This window comes from Polyodon spathula, chromosome 1, assembly GCF_017654505.1.
Source record: "Polyodon spathula isolate WHYD16114869_AA chromosome 1, ASM1765450v1, whole genome shotgun sequence".
Taxonomy (NCBI): domain Eukaryota; kingdom Metazoa; phylum Chordata; class Actinopteri; order Acipenseriformes; family Polyodontidae; genus Polyodon; species Polyodon spathula.
In genome coordinates this window covers 98,346,217-98,371,591 of record NC_054534.1, presented here as the reverse complement: position 1 = coordinate 98,371,591, position 25,375 = coordinate 98,346,217, and the positions used below count along the sequence as shown (strand labels likewise).

Sequence of the window (25,375 nt, the reverse complement as noted above, 5' to 3'; positions counted from 1 at the left end):
CGACTACTAAATTTAAGAAAATAAAAAGGTTAGAGAACAATTTGCAAACTCTGATCAAAACATGGTCTCATTTGAAGTGCCAGTTAAAACCCCAACAGTAACAACTAAAGCTAAGGTTTACAATTTTAAAAAGGCAAACTATGAAGGAATGAAACAGAGACTAACAGAAGTAGATTGAAGAAACATCCACTGAAGAAGGATGGCTATTTTTAAAAAATGTAGCGCTAGAGGCGCAAAACAATTTCATCCCAAAAGTAGACAAATCAAAATCTAAAACAAAATGGCCAAAATGGTTTAATAGATCAATAAAAAAAATTAATTCAGGAGAAAAAAGGCACTTTACAGAGCATTTAAAAAGGGACCAAGAACAAAGTACACAGAAAGAGTACAAGCAACTGCAAATGCAAGTCAAAAAGGAAGTTAGACGACAGAAATCGAAATGAACATTGCTAAGGGAGCTAAAACCAATTCCAAAATGTTTTTCCAATATTATAACAGCAAAAGAACATTCAAGAAGTAAAATGTCTAAGAGATACAAATGCCAAAATCATAGATGGAGAAGAAAATAACTAATATTAAATGATTAGTTTTCACAAGTTTTTACAAAGGAGGACACAGACAACATGCCCCACATGTCAACCTGTTCCTATCCACTTTTAAATAACTATCATAACAGAGGCAGAAGTGTTAAAGGGACTAGGAGATCTTAAAATAAACAAATCCCCTGGGCCAGATGAGACCTTCCCAATAGTACTCAAAAAAATGAAAGAAGTTCTTTACAAACCACTAACCAAGATCATGCAACAGTCTCTTGACACAGGGGTTGTACCAACAGACTGGAAAATTGCAAACGTAATACCAATCCACAAAAAGGGAGACAAAACTGAACCAGGTAACTACAGACCAATAAGCCTGACTTCTATGTCAGTTACTTCTATATGCAAACTTCTGGAAACTATAATAAGAACCAAAACGGAAAACTACTTATATGGTATCCTGGGAGACAGTGGTTTTAGGAAAGGGAGATTTTGTGTCTAACTAACTTGCTTGATTTTTTTTTTAATATGCAGCATCGACAATGGATAACTGCAAGACATGGTTTATTTAGATTTCCAGAAAGCTTTTGACAAAGTCCCGCATAAAAGATTAATTCTCAAACCGTACTGAGTAGAGAAGCCTCAAAATGGAGTGAGGTATCCAGTGGAGTACCACAGGGTTCAGCATTAGGCACTCTGCTCTACCCAATCTACATTAATACAGTAAGCAAACTTGTTAAATTTGCAGATGACACACAAATAGGAGGAGTGGCAAACACTGTTGCTGTAACAAACGTCATTCAAAATGATCTAGACAGCATTCAGAACTGGGCAAATGCATGGTAAATTATATTTAATATAGAAAAGTGTAAGGTACTGCACACATGCAATAAAAATGTCCATTATAAATACCATATGGGAGATACTGAAATTGAAGAAAGAATCTATGAAAATGATCTAGTTTATGTTGATAGAAATGTCTTCATCTAGACAATGTAGGGAAGCTATAAAAAAAAAAAAGCCAACAAAATCTTCAGATATATAGTGAAAAGTGTTGAATTTAAATCTGGGGAAGTAATGTTAAAACTGTACAATGCATTAGTAAGACCTCATCTAGAATACTGTGTTCAGTTCTGGTCACCTCGCTACAAAAAGGATATTGCTGCTCTAGAAAGAGTGCAAAGAACAGCAACCAGAATTATCCCGGGTTTAAAAGGCATGTCATATGCAGACAGACTAAAAAAATAAATTAAAAAAATGTATTCAGTCTTGAACAAAGAAGACTAAGCGGCAAACTGATTCAAGCATTCAAAATTCTACAAGGTATTGACAGTGTTGACCCAGGGGACTTTTTCAACCTGAAAAAAGAAACAAGGACCAGGGGTCACAAATGGAGATTAGATAAAAAAGGGCATTCAGAACAGAAAATAGGAGACACCTTTTTACACAGAGAATTGTGAGGGTCTGGAATCAACTCCCATGTAATGTTGTTGAAGATGACACCCTGGGATCCTTCAAGAAGCTGTTTGATGAGATTCTGAGATCAATAAGCTACTAACAACCAAAACGAGCAAGATGGGCCGAATGGCCTCCTCTTGTTTGTAACCGTTCTTATGTTCTTATTGTAACGGGGTGACCAACGTCACTTTATTTAGGCACGTTTGATTTTGTCATTGTAGTATATTCATGTTTTGATTTGCCACATTTGATTTAATGTTAATTAGTTTGCTTTCTTTTAACACGATTATAAAGCACATTTATTTTGTCGTAGATTTGCACAGATCTCACTGGCACGTTGATGCTCTCCTGTTCTCAGCCCCCATGGGTATTAATTGAATAATTTGAAGCTGAGCACCTGGTATAAAAGTTCCTGATTTCATCCATTCGAGAGATTGTTTTTGGTCCAGTGTGACGTGAACCCAGGTTTTTCTGGAGTGGGGGTTGGACGCACAGTCAGAAGGAGCAGAGAAGGAATTGGACTTGTTTGTGTTCGGCGGTGGGTTGGGGAGAAAAAAGAAAACAGCCGCTGACATTTACAGCGAGGCTCCTGCTGTGCTTCCTGTCTCCCTCCGTGTGTGTGTGTGTGTGTGTTTTTAACTGTTTTAGATTTAGTATTTTTTAAAAGGCATTGGGGATTTTGAAGGAGTGCTGGAGATGGGGAGTTTTTAAAGTATTGGTTTTATTGTTGTTTTTAGTAAGCCCAGTCTCCGCGATCGTACTGAGCAGCACTGCACTTTGTTCTTTAATTATAATTAACTATTTATTCTTTTTATTGAATAGTGCAAACCCCATGCCGTGACAGTGTATTCTAGACTTGTCCTATTTGTTAAATATAGTTAACCACCTGTATTTAATAAGATGATGTTCATTGCCCTGCATATCGTTGTGGTGTTAGTTAATTTCCTTCTGGTATTCTGCCTGACTGATCCGACCCCGATGGAAAAAAACAAGGGCCCCTCTTGGGTGCTACATTATGTTCTTAAATGAGAACTCATACCTGAAATAAACTAGGGCATGTGGTACATTTAATATAGCCAAAAACAACACTGCTGTTTTTCAAAATATCTACCAAAATAAGACTCTGTTAAACATCTCAGTTGTTTAGCACTCCTTGACTACCCCTGCGCTGGAATCGCTGGTTTCATTTGCCTCCAGTGTGCCTCCCCGTCTGCTTGAAATAATGCAAACTGGTCCCTTTTAAACAAAAGTAACAAATGTACCTAATCGTTAACCTGCACAAAAATAATGTTTTTGCATGGTCCTGGAACAGCAACTACAATAAAACTGACTGGAATGTGAAGTGTTAATCTCTTGTTGCCTAAAATTCTGTGCTATATTTCTCATTAGTAGATCACAGCTCTTGCATAACTAGTCAGTTAAGTGAAGAACTCTAAAGTTCCCGCCCTCCAAATCGAGCAGCTGACACTATCGGCTTTCCTTCTACCTGCTCTCTCCTCTCTAGCCAGCAATTCCACTGTTATTTCAATGCATTTACCTAGGGATTTGGTTAATTCTTTGAACTTTGAGGAGCTGCATGTCCTCAGACACTGTTGTCTCTGCTCAGGCTTTGGGTGGCAGATACAGGCTGTGCAGATTATTGGGAAAGGTTAGGGAAGTATTGATTTGTCTGGAAGTATTAATGAATGTGTGAATCCAGGCCTACTTGATGAATGCCCTTGAGCGGTAGTGTTCGGTTACCTTTCCTGCATGTCTTTGCTTCACAGAGTAATGGTTCTTTGGTTGCTTTATATTCCTTTTAGTTTTAACCAGACATCGAAACTCAGAACGTACCTTTTAAAATTCCTCTGAGCATGTTCGGTTTGGACCTTACTTTCAGCCAATCATTTACCATTTGTGGGACCACGATTGTTACCATCTTAAATGCAGTACTCTGGCCGTACTCAATAAGTCATTTTGAATTTGGTCTTGAATCGGTGCGGACAAAAATCTTACTTTGATCTTTGATGTAACACAAGCAACACACAATATGAACATCTTTCAGAAAAATCTATTTGTTTCTTATGTGCCAGAACAAAGAACGATAATCTTTCCACTAAAACTATACTACGCTTTTCCTAAAAAGGCATTTCTGCAAATTCATAGGATGTGCACTCTGTTGTAACCTATAAGAGATTGGGAAGGTTTTGACAGAACAAATGCAGTGCTATTCAGAAAGATCTACATGAAAAATAACTAGCTGTCAAATAACTAGCCGTCTCACCACCATCAAATCTCAAAAGTGGGCAAACAGCATAAGCTACAGTGTGATGTTCACTTTATCAGTAAAAAGCATACAGTATATACACACGTACATGAAAAAGAAACACAACAAAAACAAATCCATATAGGAGAACTACATTATATCAAATTGACACATAGTGGCTCTCAAAAGTATTCACCCCCCCCCCTTGGACTTTTCCACATTTTATTGTGTTATAACATGGAATCAAAATTGATTTAATTAGGAGTTTTTGCCACTGATCAACACAAAGTCCATAATGTCAAAGTGAAAAATAAAATCAAAATTGTTCTAACTGTTCTACAAATACAAAACAGAAAATAATTTCTTGCATAAGTATTCACCCCCTTGAGTCAATATTTGGTAGAGGCACCTTTGGCAGCAATTACAGCCATGAGTCTATTTGGATAAGTCTCTACCAGCTTTGCACATCTGGACATTGCAATTTTTGCCCATTTTATTTTGCAAAATTGCTCAAGCTCCGTCAAGTTGGATGGGGACCTTTGGTGAATAGCAATTTTCAACTCTTTTCACATATTCTCAATTGGATTGAGGTCCGGGCTTTGACTGGGCCACTCCAGGACATTGACCTTTGTTTATAAACCACTCCAGTGTGGCTTTGGCTGTATGTTTTGTGGTCATTATCCTGCTGGAAGATGAATCTTCTCCCAAGTCCCAGGTCTCTTGCAGACTTCAGCAGGTTTTCCTCCAGGATTTCTCTGTACTTTGCTGCATCCATTTTGCCCTCTATCTTCACAAGCTTTCCAGGCCCTGACGCAGAGAATCATCCCCATAGCATGATGCTGCCACCACCATGCTTCACGGTAGGGATGGTGTTCTCAGGATGATGTGCGGTGTTAGGCTTGCGCCAAACATAGCGATTAACGTTGAGGCCAAAAGGCTCTATTTTGGTCTCATCAGACCATAGAATCTTCTTCCACTTGGTCACAGTCTCCCACATGCCTTCTGGCAAGCTCTAGCCAAGATTTGATGTGAGTTTTTTTCAACAATGGCTTTTTTTGTGCCACTCTCTCACAAAAGGCCATTCAACTGTATTATGAGCTTATTTAGGTGTGTCACAGCAAAGGGGGTAAATACTTATGCAATCAATTGTTTTATGTTTTATATTTGTAATAAACTTAGAACAATTTGTAGATTTTTGTGTTGATCAGTGGCAAAAATTCCTAATTAAATCCTAATTAATTTTGATTCCATGTTGTAACACAATAAAATGTGGAAAAATCCAAGGGGGTGAATACTTTTGAGAGGCACTGTAATATAGTGGCAAGTCTACAGGTAACCAGAGGCAGATGGGTAAGTGATCCCGTTTCAAGTAATTAACATTAGCTGTATTTAACTAACATTTTAAAAAAGGTGATGTTGTTTTAATTAGGTGATCTACTCTTTGTGATTAGTACCAGGTGAGTGTGGTGAAATTGAAGAGAGATTGATTTGCAATTTGATTGGCTTACATACAGCTTTTATCCATTTCTAGTTAGTATAATAGACTGCTAGCCTATTTGTGTGCCAGCATGAAGCGCCAGACAACTGAACAGCCTCTCTACCAAAAGAGCCAGGAGACTAGCTGTGGGAGTTCAGCGAGGAGATAATTCTAACCTAGCAGCTCTCTCGAAGACTCCAACTACTAGACAGGTCTGTACCCTCCCCCCACCACTCCTGCTCCCATTACTACTGTACCTATCCATCGCACCTGTCCTGCTCGACTGTCTCTCACATTCCTGTTATTCTGTCCTCTCATTCCCCTCCTTGGTAATCTCTCCACCGCTACTCCCATAACCCTTTTGACCTTAATCCCTCTGTCTCTCCCCCCCCATCCCCCACTCTCTCTGGTGCCCTCTGGAACTGTCACTCTTCTGCTAACAAAGCTGATTTCATCTCTGCCTTTGCTTCCCACCTCACTGAAACCTGGCTCTCTCCTGATAAAACTGTAACTCCTGCTTCCCTGTCCTCTCTCTACCTCCTGTCCCATACTCCACATCTCACTAGACAGGGAGGTGGGACTGGTCTGGTCTCTCTCTCTCTCCTTACTCTTTTCTGTCACCTCTGACCTCTCCTCGCTCTGTTAACGCCTTTGAATTTCACGCTGCCCAACTAACCTCTCCCTGTCAACTCCGGATAAATTGTACTGTACCGTCCCCCTGGACCTCTCACTCATGTCTCGATGAACTCGACTATCTCCTCTCCGCCCTGTCTACCCCAACTGTCCTGTTGGGTGATTTCAATATCCATCTCTCCAACCCCACCCAGTCTGCCAGATTCCTTCCTCTCCTTCAATCTCTCTCTAACCCTAACCTCCCCCCTCCTCTATCCCCTCTGACACGTGACAGCTCTCTCTTCTCTAAAATCTCAAACACGTGTCAACTCTTTAACACCCCCTGTACTGTAATTTTTTATAAACAACTAAGTCGCCCTGGGTAAGAGCGTCTGCTAGGAAATACATCATAATAATAACTAACAAAGCCAAAAAAACAAACACATATTTTTTCTTCAGTATTTCATTGGCCACGCTAATGATACAGTAAGAAATGCAATTTTCAACTCCTTTTACCATTATCAGACATTTAAAACCAGGAAATAAACATTCCCTAAGTAAGTTGGAGCTTCTTCAGTGGTACAATAAGATCATTTCCGTATGTAATCCTTAGTTTCTTCGCTCTGATGTTCCCTGGACTAAAATGCTCCTTAGGCCAGATTCATGGGAATTCTGTTTGTATTATAATGTGTTTTCCCTGTGGCAGAGGTCATGGCAGGTGAGAAGATCTTGTACAGTAGGGGCGTTCCTAGATAATGGTACGTCTGTTATGTCTATAATACCAACGGCAAGCTTGAGATTTGTGTGATCAGTAAGTCAAAGTTCCATGCACTTCAACAAAATGTTCCTTAATGAAATTAGCTTCATTTACATAAAGCAGTGTGCATTTTATGAAAATCTAACACCATCACATATGGAGAAATGACCTGTTCAGTCAACATTACACTATGATCCACTGCTGTAATCAGGGCAGAGATGCAAGGCCTCGACTCTATTCTATACACACTGGATTTCCCACGTATTCCATTTTATTCCCACACTCCAGCAAACCACGCTGCTCGACTCATTTGCTTATGCTGTGATTATGCTACACAATTTAAACAAACTGATACACTACTGATTAAGAACAATCTGGGTCTGTACAGCACATTTCTATGCTAATCTAGCAAACAGTCCCTTGCATAGAAACCGTCATGTGCCAAAATTGAACTCTGTATTTTAGAGGGACCCCAGAATCCACAACCTAAACAATGTTGTCAGTGCATGTTCTATGAATGGTCTGTTTTCCAATTTTGCACACTGGTCTCTTTTAATCCGATTTTAACTTCACCCTATGAGTGTTACACTGCAGGGTACAGAGGGAAAGAATGAAAGACGTTCCCTTTTTATTTTGGCAGCAGTGATAACCTCAGGTTGGCCTCAGATTAATATACTTGAAGTGAAAAGAACCACTGGACTGTACAAACATAGCACAAATAGAAAAGAAACAGCCAAGAAGCAAGGCTGCAGATCTTTTTATAAATGCTGTAGGTGTTTAGAAAAACCCTGTTCTCATTTAAACAGAGCGTGTATTGGTTAGAGTACACGTGTTTAAAGCTTTATTTTTCCAACACCCAAAATAAAACTATATTGAGAAGCATTACTGTAAAGAACTGTTAATAATTTGATTTCAAGTGTACAATCAAATGCAGAGATGACAGACATGCTTAGTTTGTGGCTCAACAGATCTTTTTTTGAGATCAGTTCATTCTGATGCAAATTTAAGAAATGCCACAATAGGCTATATGCGTAACAGCAACAAATGTTATCCCCCCACCCCACAGCCAAATATTCAATATTTACATTTACTGTTGACAAATGAAAACTGAAAAAAATGGAGGCCAACAGACACATTTATTTTTGGTAACAAACAAGAAATGAAGTATTTTAACACTGTCTGGAACTATTCTGGTAGCGAAAGCCTCTTTGAATTCTCTTTTAGCCAACATGAAACTGCAGTACACTCTAGACATCTTCCAGAGTCTCTCCACCCCACCCCCGGAGCTGTCATCAATTCAGGCAGCAAGGTACCGTGGGCCACTGTATCCATGGTAACTGTGAGCAGCTGAGACGGCCAAAGTTTTGATAGCGTGAGGTATGTGTGCCAGAGCACCAACTGAATGCGGGACTAATCATTCTTATTCTGTTGTGCAACCATTCTGGAGGATCACTGCATACTAAACAGACCATGTTGCACAGGTTTAGCCACAAAAAAACCCACTGTAGAAGCTTTACTTATGATTCCCAACACAGGGAGTACACTTGGTATTCGTACCACCGTCAGGCTGCTTGATATAGTGTTAGCAAAGACACAGATACAGGATATCATTACAAGACACACTGTGGGGCCCTGTATTATTTGATCCCCTTTTTTCATGATTCATGCTGATTTTTATTCCACAGACAAATATGTAACTACATTTTCAGTTCCATTCGTAGTTCAAAAACCTTATAATATGTACAGTTTAAGGTGAAGAACCCCTGATGGATTCAAAGATACTTCCGGTGTTGGTTACCTTATGTTGAAAATGGCTGCTACATTTCTTTACCTAATTGTACTGAATTAGCTGGACTACAAGCTTGGACCTTAGGTTATAAGCTGCTCATCTCTGTCAGTGCTCAGGAGATAAAAGGACCATGGTTTAGTCACTGGCACACCCACAGACCCTCAGCCTCCCTGCAACCCGACATCCTAATCAGCACACTGAGCAGCCGCCCCCTGCTCTAAATCATGATCACTCACTTAGGAGCCTTCAGCCCCCCGCAAAACAAGAGCAGTCTCACCTCCTTTGTTTACTTGTCACGATGATGGGCTGGGAGGAGTCTGAGCAGCAGCACTGCTACGTACTGCTGCTGTAGGATCATGTCTGTCTTCATAGCAGAAACACAGTGTTGGCTCCTTAGCCTAACACCCCCCTCCACCTCCCCTGGAGAAGCCCAGGCAGATTTTAAAAGCGTGCCGTCAAATTACTGCCGCAAGACTTGACACGTGCAGACAGGTACAGGCTCAGCTTGCTTAAGCAAAGACAGAAATATAGATTTATACTTTTATTCTGGGGGATTTGTGCATATATTTCTTCTGTTATTTTAATCTGTTTAGGAGAGAAGGGCTTGACGGGCATGTTTTTGAAATCGTGCCCCAGGTGGAGAGACAGAAAGACCAGACACTGCTCAAGCCGAATCACAAATGCACCCATTTATTAAAAGGTGTGAATGACTGATGTGTGTTTAAAACTGAGGCGTGGATCAAGGCCAGCATCAGGACCATCCTTCAAAAGAAACTAAATAAAATCATGGCTGACTAACAAATAATGTGTTGTGGTTACAGATATCAGCGTGAATCAACCAGCTGAACTGCATATGTATTGAATCATAGCTGGACTGCAGGGAATCACTGAATAAGATTCATTTCATCAAGGTTTCACTATGCAGGTGAAATGACCTACTGCAGCAAGTGCCAGAACACTTCTATCCGGATGAGCCATATGGGCCCTTCAGGGTCCCCAGAATGAACTGGTTTAATAGTGGCAGAGCCCTATTGTATGTGGTGCATGCCCTACACCAGCATGCAAGCATGGATATTCATTAACCCAGGTGAAGAGCACCTTGTGAAACGGCAAATCCGGTACACTGTACATGAGATGACACAGAAAATGGGATCCCTTCAAAATATACTGTGTGCCTTTTACCCAATATACCCAAATTCAGATAAGAGATCTGTGGTTAACCGAGGATCTGTTATGAGCCCGTAAAATGATAATCATGTAAGGACAACCCATTAAGAAGTTAGGTCGTACATAATTTATAACCTTTCCTTGCTGTTAATGCAACAACCAACCCTAGCTCTGCATTTTCATGCCAATTTTCTATATAAAGATGCATGCGGCAGAATGATACCACTCATTAGATACAATTCACAGTCTTTTGTACATGGACTGCTGACAATAATCTAGAACTTAAACTACGTAAGAGAACAAATCCAGAATAACTTGTGTGTGTCCATATTTCTGAGCCACAGTACTTTGAATGAAATAAATCAATGCAATATATTTCAGACTAAAGTTCAAACCATGCCCTTTAACCCACACCAATACCACTTATATGTAATACAGCCCAGTGCATTACACATTTCAATTTGTTTTCTTTGAAAACCACAGAGAGAGAGGGGGGAGTCAAACCCACAGAAGTACAACATCTGCACTTACCTGATTGTGAGGCTGCATTGCACTGTAAGACATGCTCTGATTCAGTAGTCCTTTATGTTTCAAGAGAAGGATGCGCTTCTGCTCTTCGCTCAAGTGGGAAGCTGGAGTTGACATTTGTATTTGGGCTTGAGGGGGGACCTGTTGCTGCTGCTGCTGCTGCTGCTGCTGGACTGCCTGTTGCTGCTGCATGTATGGCATCATGGGATTTTTATTAGGGTTGGCCATGGGAGGCGTCATCCTTTGGCCCATGTGGTCCACAGCACTGAAATGGGTTAGGGGTTTAGTGTTGCTGTATGACAGCATGGCGGCTTGCTGTTTGCTCATAGTGTTTTGGCCCATGCTGTTTGGCTGCTGGTTGATCATGTTCATGTGGCTCTGAGGGAGGTAGTTATTCATAGTGGCCTTCTGAGGGTTGCTCACCATGGGAGGCACCATAGGGTTTTGGTTGTTAAAGGCTTGCGGGTACATCATTGGGCTATTTGGTTTGTCAGGGTTGAACGCCCCCCCGTACGGACTGGTTGGAGGGCCGACGGGCGACCAGTTAGGTGCTGGAGTCTGCTGCTGCTGCTGCTGCTGCTGTTGGTGTTGTTTCTGCTGGATTAGTTTCGCCCTTTGCTGCTGCTGGGCCGCCATTTGTTTCAACTGTTCAGCGGGAGACAAGTCTGGAGTGGATGGAACTGGACCACCCCCCTGGCCAGATGCTGCTGCCGCCACCGCACTGGAACTAGGACCCGTCACCACACCAGGCCCTTGGTTCATCAGAAAGCCATTTCCAGGCCTGGTTGCTTGGTTGGGAGTCTGTGGAGACCGGGCCACACAGTTGGCTGGTGAACCTACTGCCATCGATGCAGGGGGGGGCTGCTGATGTGGGGGGGTACTGTTGGAAGCCGTGGTGAACTGGGGACCTGAAGAGGAAGGCCTCACCTGTGGGGAACCAATAGGCATGCTGAAGGGTGAGCGAGCGGGGTCATTCTTAATGTTCTGGGGAGGTGGGGGAGGGATAGGAGGAGGAGGTTCCTGGGGGAGAGGGGTTTGGGCGGCCGGCCTGGTAAACTCTGCCTCCTTCTTCTCCTCAAAGTCCTCGTTGAACAAGTCATGCATGTCATCCTCCGGCACTGTGTTGGCCAGCTCATCAATGAGCTCCTGCCACTCCTGGTCATTGAGATTGATGTCCGAGAAGAGCTTGTTGTGGTTTGAGAGCGAAGTATCTGAAGACTCGATCCCTGTCGTATCATCCAGGGGCTCCTGCTTCATGTCCTTGCTCTGCAGGAGATTGAAGCCATCATCCAAGTCCAAGGTGCCATTGACCTGCAGCTTTATGTCCGTCAACCCACCGTTTTTGCCCAGGTCATCCGGCCGGCCGGGAACGTGGTTATTGCCGCCGCCACTGTTCTGTATGGGCAGCGTGGGTTTGATATCCATTTGATGGAGAGGCGAGACAGAGGGCACTGGTGGCAAGCTGTTAGGTAAACCAGCCAACGAGTCCATCCCACTGCCAGGCCCTTCCTTCCGTAGCCTCTTGGTATTTGGTGAAAAATTCCCATCGCAAATGCCGTTCTGCTCTCCGTTCAGAGGTGACCGTGCACTATCCAGTTTTCTTTTCACAGTTTCTTGTAGCTGAAAGAAAAGACAACAGATGGGAATTAGAAGTCACTTTTTCATTCATACATTATACATTGTCACCTGGGTGGGGGCCTACAGATATGAAGCCCAACACAGACATTCTATTTATTTATACCATCTCTTTTTTTTTTTTTTTTACAGTAATAAAAAGGTGTTTTGCAGTTATTTTCAAGTACAAGCTTGGCAGTGTGGCTCATGATATGGCAACCTTCCATCACATTTTTGTATAGTATTTATGTTTTACCCACAATCCTTACAGCTGATTATTTTCCATTACCAGCATTACCATGTTACTTTAGAAGCAGTGCAGGAATCTTCATAGATTTTCATTCTCTCCACATCAACAAGCATTTATTACATTAGAACCTCTTTTGTAATTTATTTTAATAATTAAACACAGTTTGCTATGTATCCACACTGAAGTGTGAATGACCAATCTAAAACCTTTGCAAGGCAATCAAACGAACCAGCTATTGTTCTCAAAGCAACCAACTACATTAAGAATTCAGTTTGAAAAGCCCACATGGACTATGACATTATCATTTTGCATCCAAGGTTAGTTTTAACAGCAGATGTGCAACTCTGAATTGACACCTCTGGTAGAAGCTGAAGAGACGAGGCTGACATAGGAGATATTAGCTTGTGCAGAACCTGTCCTAAAGCTTACACTGCATTGTAAAGAAAGACTGTATACCTGAAATACAGCAAAACTTGAGCATTCAACAATAGTTTTAACATCGCCCACATCGTAACCTATACTTATAGTTAGACAGTAATTTAATATAAAAAGCACACACTGTTGGAGAAAAACTACTGACCAGAATCTCCCTACATCCAGTAGTTAGTACCAACTGACATTGCTTGAATACTAACGGGGCAGCTTCATTAACTACAGATCTCTGTATTGCCCTTTGTTAATTACACTCCAGACTTCAACATTAAAAGACGGGTGTTACTTTCAATTTATGGCTCCTTTCCAAAAAAAAAAAAAAAAAAAAAAAAACAACGAAACAAAAAATTTAAAAATAAATAATAATTAATTCCAAGATAAATAGATGCGCTTCACTTTTAATTGTTTTCTGTGTATAAAGTGGTCTATCCATGTTGGAAACAGATCGATTCAAGCATGCAATAGTATTTCCTATGCAGAGCACAGTACGTTTGTTATCTTCACACAGTATGAGGCACAGTAATGCCGTTGGTGTTTCCTTTCCACAAAAATTCACATTTATTTGTCACTCATCTTTAAAATCAACAGAAAATAAGGTAATCCCTCAAATGTTTGTATTAAGAGGTGGCATTAAGATAGATTTTTTTCATTAATAGAATTTTCAGTTTTTCTATACAGTAATACTATAGATATTCAAGGTATAAATTTAAATGAAACTGTAGAAACTAGACATTATTTTAAAGAAAGGCCCACAACCACAATGGGGTCCTCGCAGAAAAATTTTTCTATTTTTATTTATTATATTATAAATATATATATTAGATATGATATAATAAATATATATATATAAATATATATATATATAAATATTAATTAAATCTCACAGGTTTCTGACTTGGTGTAGCACAGACAAACAGGCACAGTATCTAATCTGCTGCAGAGCCCTTCAGATTGTCAGAGTAGCTTTCATATGTTTAATCTGTCTTTGCTCCATATCCCACCAACAGCAGCAATTCATTTGTCAGGGAGAAGAGGACCACTAAGGTTCCGTTGTTATAGCAACCTCCTGATCTATTGTTGCGCATGGCCCTTCCCCCCCATTTCAGTGGACAGCTATGCCAGTAATGCACAGGAAATGACCGATAGCACTAAAGCAATTACATGTCAGTTTTTTCACTCTGAATACTTTAAAACCCAAACCTGATTATTTGGTCCGATACTACCATGTAACCAACTGATTACAATGTCTGCATGAATATTTTCAGATTATTTTTTATTTTTTTTACTGGACAGGGATTGGTTCAAGTACAAGGCGTGCTTTCTTCCTGGATTTCTCACAGAAAATAATTTTTTCCACTGGTGTTTACTATTTTATATATATATAGCTGATTCTACAATTTAACTGAAACGACTACTGTAAATAATAAAAACTAATGTAAAAAACTAAAAAATTCACTACATTAAAATACATTTGTGGTTTGTAAAAGAGACCCCTTTTTGAATAAATTTTGCTTTAAGGCAAAAGGTTTTAAGGGAAACAATTAAAAAAGTGTTGAATCAGTGCTACAATAAACTACATCTGAAAAAATTCAGATCTGGACACCTGTCACTTCTCTTTAAAATAAAAATCATGTAATGCACTGGTGTAAAAAATGTTTCTTTAGTTTCACGCATCTGTCATCTTTTTTCATCACCATAGACATGTGGAATAGAATCACGTGAGCCTTCTATAGCCTATCATGTCAGAATTGTGACAGTTGGTCATCATGACAACTGTGGAATTATTAAGTGCCAGTGGTTCCCTAGTTATAGCTTTCAATAGCAGATTATGAAACCGTCAAATACTTGTGCTATAGATGTCCAATGCAAGATTCCTCACATTTACAAGAGTAGTTCAAGATGTAACCAAAAACATAAAACACAGAGGAACAGACTTCGTTGAAAAGCAGTGTTTAAAAAGATGGTTATTTTGGTGTGAAAAAAAGAGTAGAATAAACACTTGAATAGTGTCAATAAAGTGATTGCATGTTGACAAAAAGATGCCTCAGATGACAAATCTCAATAACTTGTGTAGCTAAGAAACAGATAACTTCCATACCCCCAGATTTTGATATACTATATAGTGTTCTAAAGAATGCATTAAGCAAGTTTCATCAAAACTGGATGAATGGTTCTCTAGATATCTGTAAAGCCATAGGGTTAGGGTTAGACTATTGCACGTTTGTTCACCTCCACTCTTGTACTCTTGTATACTACAACTACATTTTAATAAAGATGTGTGTGAGAAGCCCAATTTGGTTTTAATCTCCATGGACTCAAAACCGCTATGTTGCCCAACAGAAACTAAACTGTGTTGTACAAGTGTCCTGCTCAGCCCCATCTAAATTTTTTTAGGCAAGATGAGAAAACAAACAGTACCAGGGTGAGGCACCAGAAAATGGCAAAACAAACTTCTAGGATTACATAGAAGTCACTATATAGGTCATGGCAAATATGCTTTACTGCTTAAGAAACAATATGGTCTCCACCTATCTTAATATGAATATTAAAGACGACAGCACTTCCACAGGGGCACCCAGCACCTTGATGATGGTGTCCTTCATTTTGCCTTTTTTTTTTTTTTTTTTTTTTAAAAAGCAGCAGCAACAATGCAAAGTGGGCAAGTAACTTTCCAGCCCCCTTTATATTTTGGGCCCAATATGGTAATTTCAGCACAAGTGGATCACATTCTGAGGAGGAGAAAAGTACTCCAGATTAAGAGCAAAAAAATAGCTGTGTAACTCACATGGTGAGAATGTATCTTATACTTAAATACATGCCCATTTTGATTATATTTGATGACCTAATGTGGGGGTTGAAATAGACAAATAATAACATTAGTATAACTGAAACCGAAAAACAATTGATTGAGCCAAAAACAAAAGGGGTTGCTCAATTCCTTCCATTGCTGCAGTCCCCCCAAACCCCAGCGTGTTAACAGCAGTCTACGTTTTAGCCCTTACAGCCATAGAGTAGTGTACTAATCTCCGAGCTTCTGAGTTCTGTGTGAAAAAAAGGGCAAGACAGGGGTGATACTGCCAGTCTCCCCCAGACACAGAATGTGTGCCCTTTAACCTTTCCTGCATCAGACTAGATTTGGTGTTTACAGTTCTGCCAAAACAGTCACACTCTTTTCTATGCAATACCGTACTGCTGTAAACTCAGCTTAGTGAAAGCAGGATAAGGAAAGAGAAGGTCATGTATTTTACACACACAAGACTACAGACCGAAGCTTAAGATAACAGGCACGTCCCTTCCCCCTCTATCTCTATGGCTCTTCTCTCTCTTTCTCGCACGCATTTATGTGTGCTAAAGCATGTGTCAGTGGACAGTCCAAATTAAATGCAACTCCTGTGTGCTTGCGAAAACAGCGCTTGCTTTTGTTGCTGTGTAAACAGAACGGACAAAGAATGCACCAGACACTGGGCTATCCAGGGTAAACAGGGATCCGGTGTGGATTTCTGAGAATGTCACAAGTTGGCACTCTCTCAAGAACAAAATGCACACTAGATCGTACAATTCACTGCCCTTCTTGTCTTTCTATTTGCTTCAAAACTAGATTCAGCTGGCCTGTAGAGTATCAAGCCGAGCTACATTAAGTGAGCGTTAGAAAATTCTGCTTTTCACAGACAAAGCTGCAAATGGTCCTTGTGCCTTGATTATCAACAGGAACTACTATCAGTCAACACCCCATGCCATCCTGTGGTCTACTGGGGCTGATCTTCAATGTCCCCGCCGTCTGCTTCCAAACACATGGTGGACGGGCCTCAGCTACTAGCACTAGATTACGCGCCAAGAAGATGTAATACTAGTGTGCAGACTCAAATGAAAGAGTTCAATTCTTATTGTATTCCCCTCAAACTTTTGCTCCCCTCAGTTGCTTATGCTCCTGACTGGAAGGTGGTTTACAATATTAAGTGAGCGATTGTCCCAATGTGGATTTGGTATTCAGTAATTAGTTGTCTGTATTCATTTGTATTTGTACACATTGACTAAAAAAATATAAAAATTAAAAATATACAGAATACATAATATGTACACACTACAGTGTATGTGTGTGTGTGTCTATATATATATATATATATATATATATATATATATATATATATATATATATATATATAGAGAGAGAGAGAGAGAGAGAGAGAGAGAGAGAGAGAGAGAGAGAAACTACACACATCCAGGGAACACTTGGAAATATTTAATAATTCTGACTTCCCAATTTCAATCCAGATGCTCTGTTGACTGAGTTGAGCTAATGCAGCACCCCAGTTTAGTCCCCCTGTATTTCACAGCTCAGTACACAAATCGCTCAAACCACTAACCCTGGCACTGCGGCAGGCAGTTACTCAGCACAGTTCTGCCAGGCTGCCCGCTAAGCCGCCTGCCCCCCCCCCGAATAAAAATAAAACACAACTCAACCTTTCAACAAATTCTCCGCCATGTGTTAAAGCACAGGAAGTGTTAATGTCAGTCTGCTGGGAATACACGCCTGCAGTATTAGCAAGACCACTTGTAATACTAATGTAATGAGATATTAATGAGCTCTGCACGTGTCTAGGCTCCACAGCACTGCCAGTCAGCCCTCCCTATTCCCCTGCTGCTAAAGCGGAGGGGTGGGAAGAGGGAAAGCAATTGCTGACACTGAGGAAGCTGCTGCTAAACGCTGCTTAAACAACCCCCCCACCCCCCACCCCCTCTTCTTGTCCAAGTGCCCCGGCGCTCCCTGGCTCCTGCCTTAATGGGCGGATGTTTAAACACAAGCTCTGTTTGCATTGCAGTGGGTGACTGCATGTTAAACACAGTCCCTGAAACCCTATGCCAATCCAATAAAGGTATCAGCAGTTCAGAGCGGGAAAGCAATTACTACACAGTCCCATGTGTACCGCCTAAGCCCTTGAAAAAAAGAAAAAGAAAAAAGAAAAAAGTCTGATTGAAAGACTAAAGGGAAAATCTGATTTGGCTCAGGCTCACGTGGAAGCCACAAGGCTTAACTGCAGCCTGGCTTGCCGTGGGCAGGCCAGAATCGATCTGCTTTGTGTTTTGGGGGAGTGTGTGGGAAGACCATGGTGTGACAAGTTTATTCAGATCACAGCTGCTTTACAAGAGGACAGTCCACTGGATTTTGAATTCATACCCTGACTATAGCAAAGCCTGGAATACAATTCAATCCTATATGGCTTCTCCAAGCTAAATATTGCGGTCTAATCTTCCTAGCTGTAAAAAAAAAAAAAAAAAAACACCACACACAAAAACCCACAAAAGACCCGTCTACTCTTAACCTGGACTCACAAAAGCATAAAGCCCAACCACGTCATATTAATGTTAGTATCTACCACCATGTCTAAGCCTTTGGTTTCATTTTTATACCTATGCAATTACGACACAGATTACAAAGAAAAAAGAGTTTTACTGAAAACATTTTAAAAAATGCCATCTGAAGGGTTGACCATCTGACCAAACAAAACAGTTGAAACTACATAGAACCTTTGAAGATGAAAGCAAACAAACAGTGGAAGATAGGTGGCACGGTGAAATAAATGTGCTCGCCTCAACTGAGAACCAAGATAACACTGACTGGGACTGCCCTGAAGAGGCCTAGGGCTGAAAAAACAAACAAACATAATTAAGATTAAACCATTACGAAGGCTGCCATTGAAAGAGTCTGTAAATTGTTTTTCAATACATACCACAGGTTTTCTGGGTATTGGTGATGAGGGGATAAAAGAAATGACAAAGACACATCAGGATTTGTTTCTTAACCACATCAAGCTGTGCAGTATCTTTTCCTTTAATTTCTAACACGAATTGTGTTTGAGCGCACTCTAACGCTGGGGCAGGGTCCTTCCTTGCTACCACTGTTTTTCTTGTTCACACCGCAGCACCACACCTCTTATTTACAACACAAATAACCCTTACTGCAGACTCCAGAGCGCTGTGCAACCAAAACAAAGACGTGTTCATTTCATTTCAATTTTAGTTAAAAAGGTGTAGTATCCCAGCCGGTTTTAAGTACTTTATTTTTTCAAATTTAACAAGGCTGTTCACCTACTGTATTAGCCTTGAAAACACCACTTTAGAGTATATTTTTGATGAAGTTAACTTTTAACTGGAGCAGCAGGCAGTAGCAAAAACAATCCGGTTAAACAAACTGGGAAGCCAATGAGATCTGTTTATTCTGTTGCGTGCACAAGAAAATTATTGTGCACAAATCGTCTGTCACCTTTATGTGTAAACAAGCTTTAATGCAAGCACCTTGCGAGAAGCTATGAGCTTAATGACACCATGACTGGTTAAACTAATAGATATTGTAAAGTTCTGGATAAAAAATGAGCACCTTCCTGAGTGATAAGCAGGGTTGGGGTCAAGTCCTGTTTTTCAATTCAAATTCTATTTCCCCAATTCCTTTTTAAAATCAATTCCTATTACCCTTTATTCAATTCCCACACACCATTGATCAAAATTGCGATTCACTGCATTCTGTTAAAATGAGCTTCTCACAATGGCAGTAAATTACTTAAATTGAAGTCCCTGTTAGTCAATTAAATAGGCCTCAAATAAAAGCAGCTGAACAAATCACAACTATTATTAATGTCTCAAATATAAATTCCAATTTCTTTTGAAGGAATTGGAATTGATTTTAAATAAGAATTGGAATTGAAAATCAGGAAATGACCCCAACCCTAGTGATAAGAACACACAATTAAAATTTAATTTTGGCCAAGGTCAAAGGTCACCTCATAATCCGAGTGGTATTGGTATTTGAGTGCCATCAGAATTTTAATTGTTTAAAATGTATCTCATGATGATTTAGTCAAAGGAACACATTGCGTATTCTGTTTGAATTATTTTCAGTTTTTCCTTTAGTTTTCTTTAATACTATAAGTATTGTATGGTAGGTACATATGTATTGAAAAACTAAAAAATTAGAGGCTCTGTTTTTCTCTCTGTCTGCTCCACGATGCTCCCAATTGAAGTCTCTGGAGAATCTGTGGTCTTCCCCTTGACTACTGCTGCTCCTGGTCAGCTACCAGCTGGATGTATTGCAAAACAAATGGTATTTTGCTCCTTCCCCATTACCCAGAGAGCAGCCACTGGCCTCTCCGCTGGACCTACTCACGTCCCTGTCTCAGCGCTGGTTTAAACTCCTGCGTTGTGACAGTGCAGAAAGGAAACCACACTGAACATCAGAGTTATTGGATTACAGCCCCACAGCACAAGCAATAAGACAAATTCCCTTTAGAAACAGCTGCAAACCACAGTGGTATAGAGTCTATCTACAGAGAGATTACTATATAGTAGTGTGAGCTAAGCCCTGGCCTGGATGGACCTTCCTCCATGGGGTTGGAAGGTCCTTATTGAATTGCCCTTTCTGAGAGACTACATCCTGTATTCATCAGACTAGGGTTCCCTCCTTTCCAAAAGCTACACAATTAACATGACTCACCATCTGGAACAAACTAAGATGTTGTGGTCCTTGTTTTTTTGAACATATTTGAATATATTTCAAATGGAACACTACAGCTGAAAAGTTGTTTCCTGATCCTGCACTACTTGTAGTTCAAGCACACCAATAGTCTAGCTGCAAGCAAACCACGTGGCCTACATAACAGGCAAGTACCAATATTCAGGACTCCCTATGAGTTTTTACATTATAAAATCTAGAAAATGTTCCTCTAAGAATCAGTTGGCTATATAAAATTTAATGTGTAACACCAAGTTTTCATTACAATGCAGGAAGGTGTGCTCCAAACTGGAACACAAATAATGGGAATGGACCATCCAGTCGCCTATTTGAAATATTCCCATATCCTGAATGTACACAAGCACAGAACCAAAATGATTCTCTGCATAATATTAGAGGTATCAGTAAAAAAAAAAAAAAAAAAAGTATGGTAGTAAATGTATTTAAACGTCACTGGTTAGCTCTCCTTTAATATCCCATTGCACTGTCAAACCACTACTCATCCAAACTGTCTTGCTAAAATGTTTTATAAACTGAACTCTACCAGTTTGTCTTTCGTATACAGTGCATAGGCTTTCAGCTTGGGAATTACAAAATCAATTAAAAGTTAGAATCCTGGATGCTGCATCAGTCTCTCTCTGCCCTTACCACTAGGCCACACTGTCATCACACTTACAAGCAGAAAGCTATGGTTCTTCGAGTGAGGGCTAGATCGCTGTATTAGGGTGCAGACTTCTTGGGCATTCCTGCAGACGACACAGCAATGCAACTTCAGTAATCTGATCCTCACACCCTACATTTGACGGATATGAGAAATGCTGGTCTCGCACACTCCTGACCACATGTGCTGGATAAAGCAGCTGTGCTGCGAGGGGGTGGGTGGGGCCAAAAGGCATGCGCACACACAAGCCAAAGCCAAAAGAAACCAAACAAAAAAAAAAACCTACTGGAGGGGGTTCCTTGTAGGTCAAAGTATTTTGGTTTTGAACTTAACTGGCCAAAGGATGTTGTATGTTTGTTATATAAAATGTCTTTGCAAAACAGTCCTCACACGACAGTTTGTTATTCCAGGTTTTACCATGAAATGCCACAGAAAGTTTGGCATACTTAGTGGGAGTTGGCTTTCCCATCCCTGACCTGGTAAAAAGCAAGAGGTGGAAACTAGGCTCTGCAGCAGTTTGGTCAATTCCAGGCTTTAACATGGGTGTAGTAATTAGGCTAATCAGGACAGCATTAGAAGAAAAGTCCAGACAGGCCTACAATAATGAGCAGACAGTAGTTATTGAGTCTCCTTCAAAACTATGCTGAAAATGTGAAAATATAAACTGGATATTCCAGATTTAAAGTGTATCTTATAGACTTTAAGAACACTGTTTAATTAACCATACCAAGTTCCCATGGTATCGTTTTTTTTTCTTCTTTTGTCTGTCTTGGTTTCACAAATAACATTAAGAGGAAACTGGTTTTGATCTTACTCTATGGATTAAACACATGAACTATCCATCACTGCATAATGGTTCAAAAGGTATTGTACTTGTTAAACCTATATTTATTGAATTACTTTATTTATTTAACCAGGAGATTTACCCATGGAGAATGAAGCCTCATTTACAAGGGGATCATGGAAAAACAATAAAAGCAAAATTGCAGAGTACAAACAAAATTTTAAAAATGTGTGCTTCAAACTTAATTACACAGAAATCAGAGAAGATAATAGAGACATATACTGATGTGGACTGAAGGAGAAGCAGGAAGTTCCAAGCAATTTCCAAATACGATCTTTAAAACCAAAGAAATTGGATCAAACTACATCTTCATACTACGATGGAAAAGGATACAGATCTTCGGTTGATAGGCAAAAAATATTTCTCCCAAACGTGTTTGAACCCTCGTTACTAAGTGTCTGTTATGAGAAACCTTTTGTCAATGCCAAAAGTCAATGACAAAAGACAAAATATGAAGATCAATTTGGAACGGTCTGTTTATAATAAAACAGTTGTTGCTTTAAAGCCAGAGTTGTCTAGTCGACAGTGTTCCTGCCATTCCAGCTAGGGCCAGCATGACTTCAAAGCCCTCCTCCTTGCAGGGATCAAGTCAGTCAGTCAGTATACATAGCAGCGTAGGAACCCTTGCGATGAGTAAACAATGAAAGCCGGCCTGCCTGGCACCGATTCCATGATGCTAATTTCATACCACTTTGTCAGAGAGGTACCTCTATCCTATTAAACTTGATTGGACGAGACGTAAGGACTCTCTCCTCACTTGCACTTAAGGCCCTGAGGTAATCCTTATCAAACAGACTGCTGTAACACCACAAATCTGCTTGCTTAATATACTAACAGGCAAGCCAAAATGAGAAGCCGCTGCACAGCTAAACATGCAGTCCTGCTTCTTCGAAAGCACACAACACTGGTGAACTGTAAATTGATGCAGGGTAGATAAATCGCATGGTCAAAATTTATAGGGGTGTGCAATTTTTATTTATTTATTTAGGCCTTTCATCCAGGCACTGTACATAAATACATAAAAACACAATAAAATACAAATAATAAAGAATCATTAAAAACCTAGCAATTATGTTGCAATAAAACCACTAAAATAAAAATTCCATTTATAAAAATGTGTTTTGTTTAGACTTAAAAAACCCCGCAGACCCAGCTTCCCTAACACATGGAGGTAATGCATTCCATACGTTAGGGGCTCTAAAAGAAAAAGCCCTCCCTCCCGTATTGATTTTATTGACCCTGGGAACAACAAGCAGCCCCGCTTCCTGTGATCTAACAGTGTGATTTGGGAGCTACGCGGTCTGTACCTCATGCCAATAGTTAGGTACGGGGTGGGACGTAAACACATTTAAAAATGTGTGTGTGTAGGCGACTTCCGCAATTCAATTTTCAGAATCTTGCGTGGCTCTCTAGGAATATACCCGGAATGTCTTTCTAGCAACAGAACGGAAAAATAAATAAACTACTTGTCCGTTGGGCAAAGTATAACTGCAAAACTTGTTGTCTCTAACACATAGCGTCAGGCAATATGAATTGCACACTCCTGGTTAATCAAGTGTTGTCTTGCTTAGGACCCTCACTGTATACATCTGCCACTGAATGCCACTGAAGTAAATGCTTTTAAGAGGTTTCAAGAGAGAACTCTCTAGAATTGAGCAATGTGGCGAGGGGGCAGGAAAGTGCAGAGGAGATCAAAACAAAAAGACAAGCTTGTCACGCCAAATGGCCATTTCCTGTTCTTCATATTCCTTATGTTCTTAACAGCATCTTGGATGGAATTTAGCCCTCATTTCTACCAAATAAGCCACTGAGCCTCTGCATATGTGCAGTAATTTGATTAACAAATGGCATGAATAATAAATAACCCAATGAGAGTGGAACAAACAAACAAACTACACAGGAGAGATGTAATTACAAAGTGCAAACATCGCTGCTGAACAGACAGCTTATACTAACTGACACGTCTATTAAAATGTGTGAAAGTTATACCCAAAGCAGATTCGTCAAGGGTCTGCAGGCACAGGCCTATACCAGAGATAGCCTCTTAAACTGCTCATTTTAAACATGAAAACCATCTTTTTATTTTGTCTGTCACTTATTATCTCTATTAAAAAGACATATCTGCCACCAGCTTGCTATTAATATATTCCCAACATAGGATTTCCATTTTAAAAAATAAATAGTTTTCTTGACTAATGTGAAGGAGGCAATTCCTTGGAGTCAGGCTGAATTTCGACCGTTGACACCCTGTAAGATTAATCTGAGCGTCACAGGCCATGACAACAAGGGGGTCTTTGGCATACTATTTCTTGTCAAATAATTAAATGGTTTGGCAATTTGTATTTGTGTGATTAGACCCTTGCCCCCCCCTCCGTGACACAGGACATTATAAATACTCTCAATATTGGAGAAACAGCTCTCAGAACGACACTAGACAGAATACACTGTATCTGAACAGGAAAACGAATAGATTTTATATATATATATATATATATATATATATATATATATATATATATATATATGAGAGAGAGAGAGAGAGAGAGAGAGAGAGAGAGAGAGAGAGAGAGAGAGAGAGAGAGAGAGAATAAAACTGTAAATAATAAACTAATAAAAATAAATCAATTTAAAACAATTAGTTAAGGCAATTCATTTTACTCAATGCCTCCAGCAAGTGAAATGAAATGCAATTCCTGCCAGTCTAACCCTTGGTTGCCCAGTGTCCAATATATTTGACATTGAGAAAATAGGCATGGGAAGATATCCTGGGCAGTAAAGGGTTGGTAAGTGTTACAGGATTACCTGCTATACAGTAGACGCCAAAAGATTCAAATGGTGCCTCGACCAGGAGTTCCAGAGAGAATGAGACACGTCACACTGCCTCCCCACCATAGAGCTGGTTGGGTGTCACAAACAAGTTCCAGTGCGTGTCAGCCCTCTCTTATTTACTCAGTTCCAGCTCCCTTTTACTTTGCGGTTGGCTTTCATACTTGTGTGTGCGCTCTATGTTTACCATCAGCAATTTCAGAGCTGCTGACAGAGTGAAAAAGAGACTGGAGTGGCTCTCCAAGTACAAACAAGAGAGAGGAAATCTAGACACTGCAGTGGAAGGGTTTAAAGCCAGCAGGGACCTTTACACAGAAAGAGAACAAGAGGTGTGCGGTCTCCAATCCCAGATTAGCTTCTAGATCAGCAGGGGCTTCCATCAGCCTTGCAGTCAAGAAGACTCCAGGGGCATCGCTGTGGAGATTCCCCAGGCCCCTTTGAATTTGTCAAATCTCCTCAGCACTTAAGAAAACATACTGGGCCATATTCTCATTCTTAACAGAACTTCCAAACACAGTAATGATTCATAAAACCAAATCAGTGGCATACTGCTGTAGTGTAATCTGTGCGGAACATTTGTTTAGAAAGCGTGCAATGTTTTTTTTTTACATTTTTTATGTAGTGCAGAGAGGGGGGGGGGGGGGGAGAGAGAGAGAGAGAGAGAGAGAGAGAGAG

At 40.2% G+C, this 25,375-nt stretch overlaps 1 protein-coding gene across 2 annotated transcripts in view; it reads right to left on the bottom strand.

Moving 5' to 3' along the window:
- The window catches only part of LOC121325155 (mastermind-like protein 3), a 139,184-nt gene that overhangs the window by 40,671 nt on the left and 73,138 nt on the right, over positions 1-25,375 (bottom strand). For both annotated transcript variants that reach the window (XM_041267475.1, XM_041267482.1), the window contains exon 2: positions 10,573-12,189. In XM_041267475.1, coding sequence (XP_041123409.1) covers positions 10,573-12,189 — 1,617 coding nt within the window. The remainder of the gene's footprint in view (positions 1-10,572; positions 12,190-25,375) is intronic.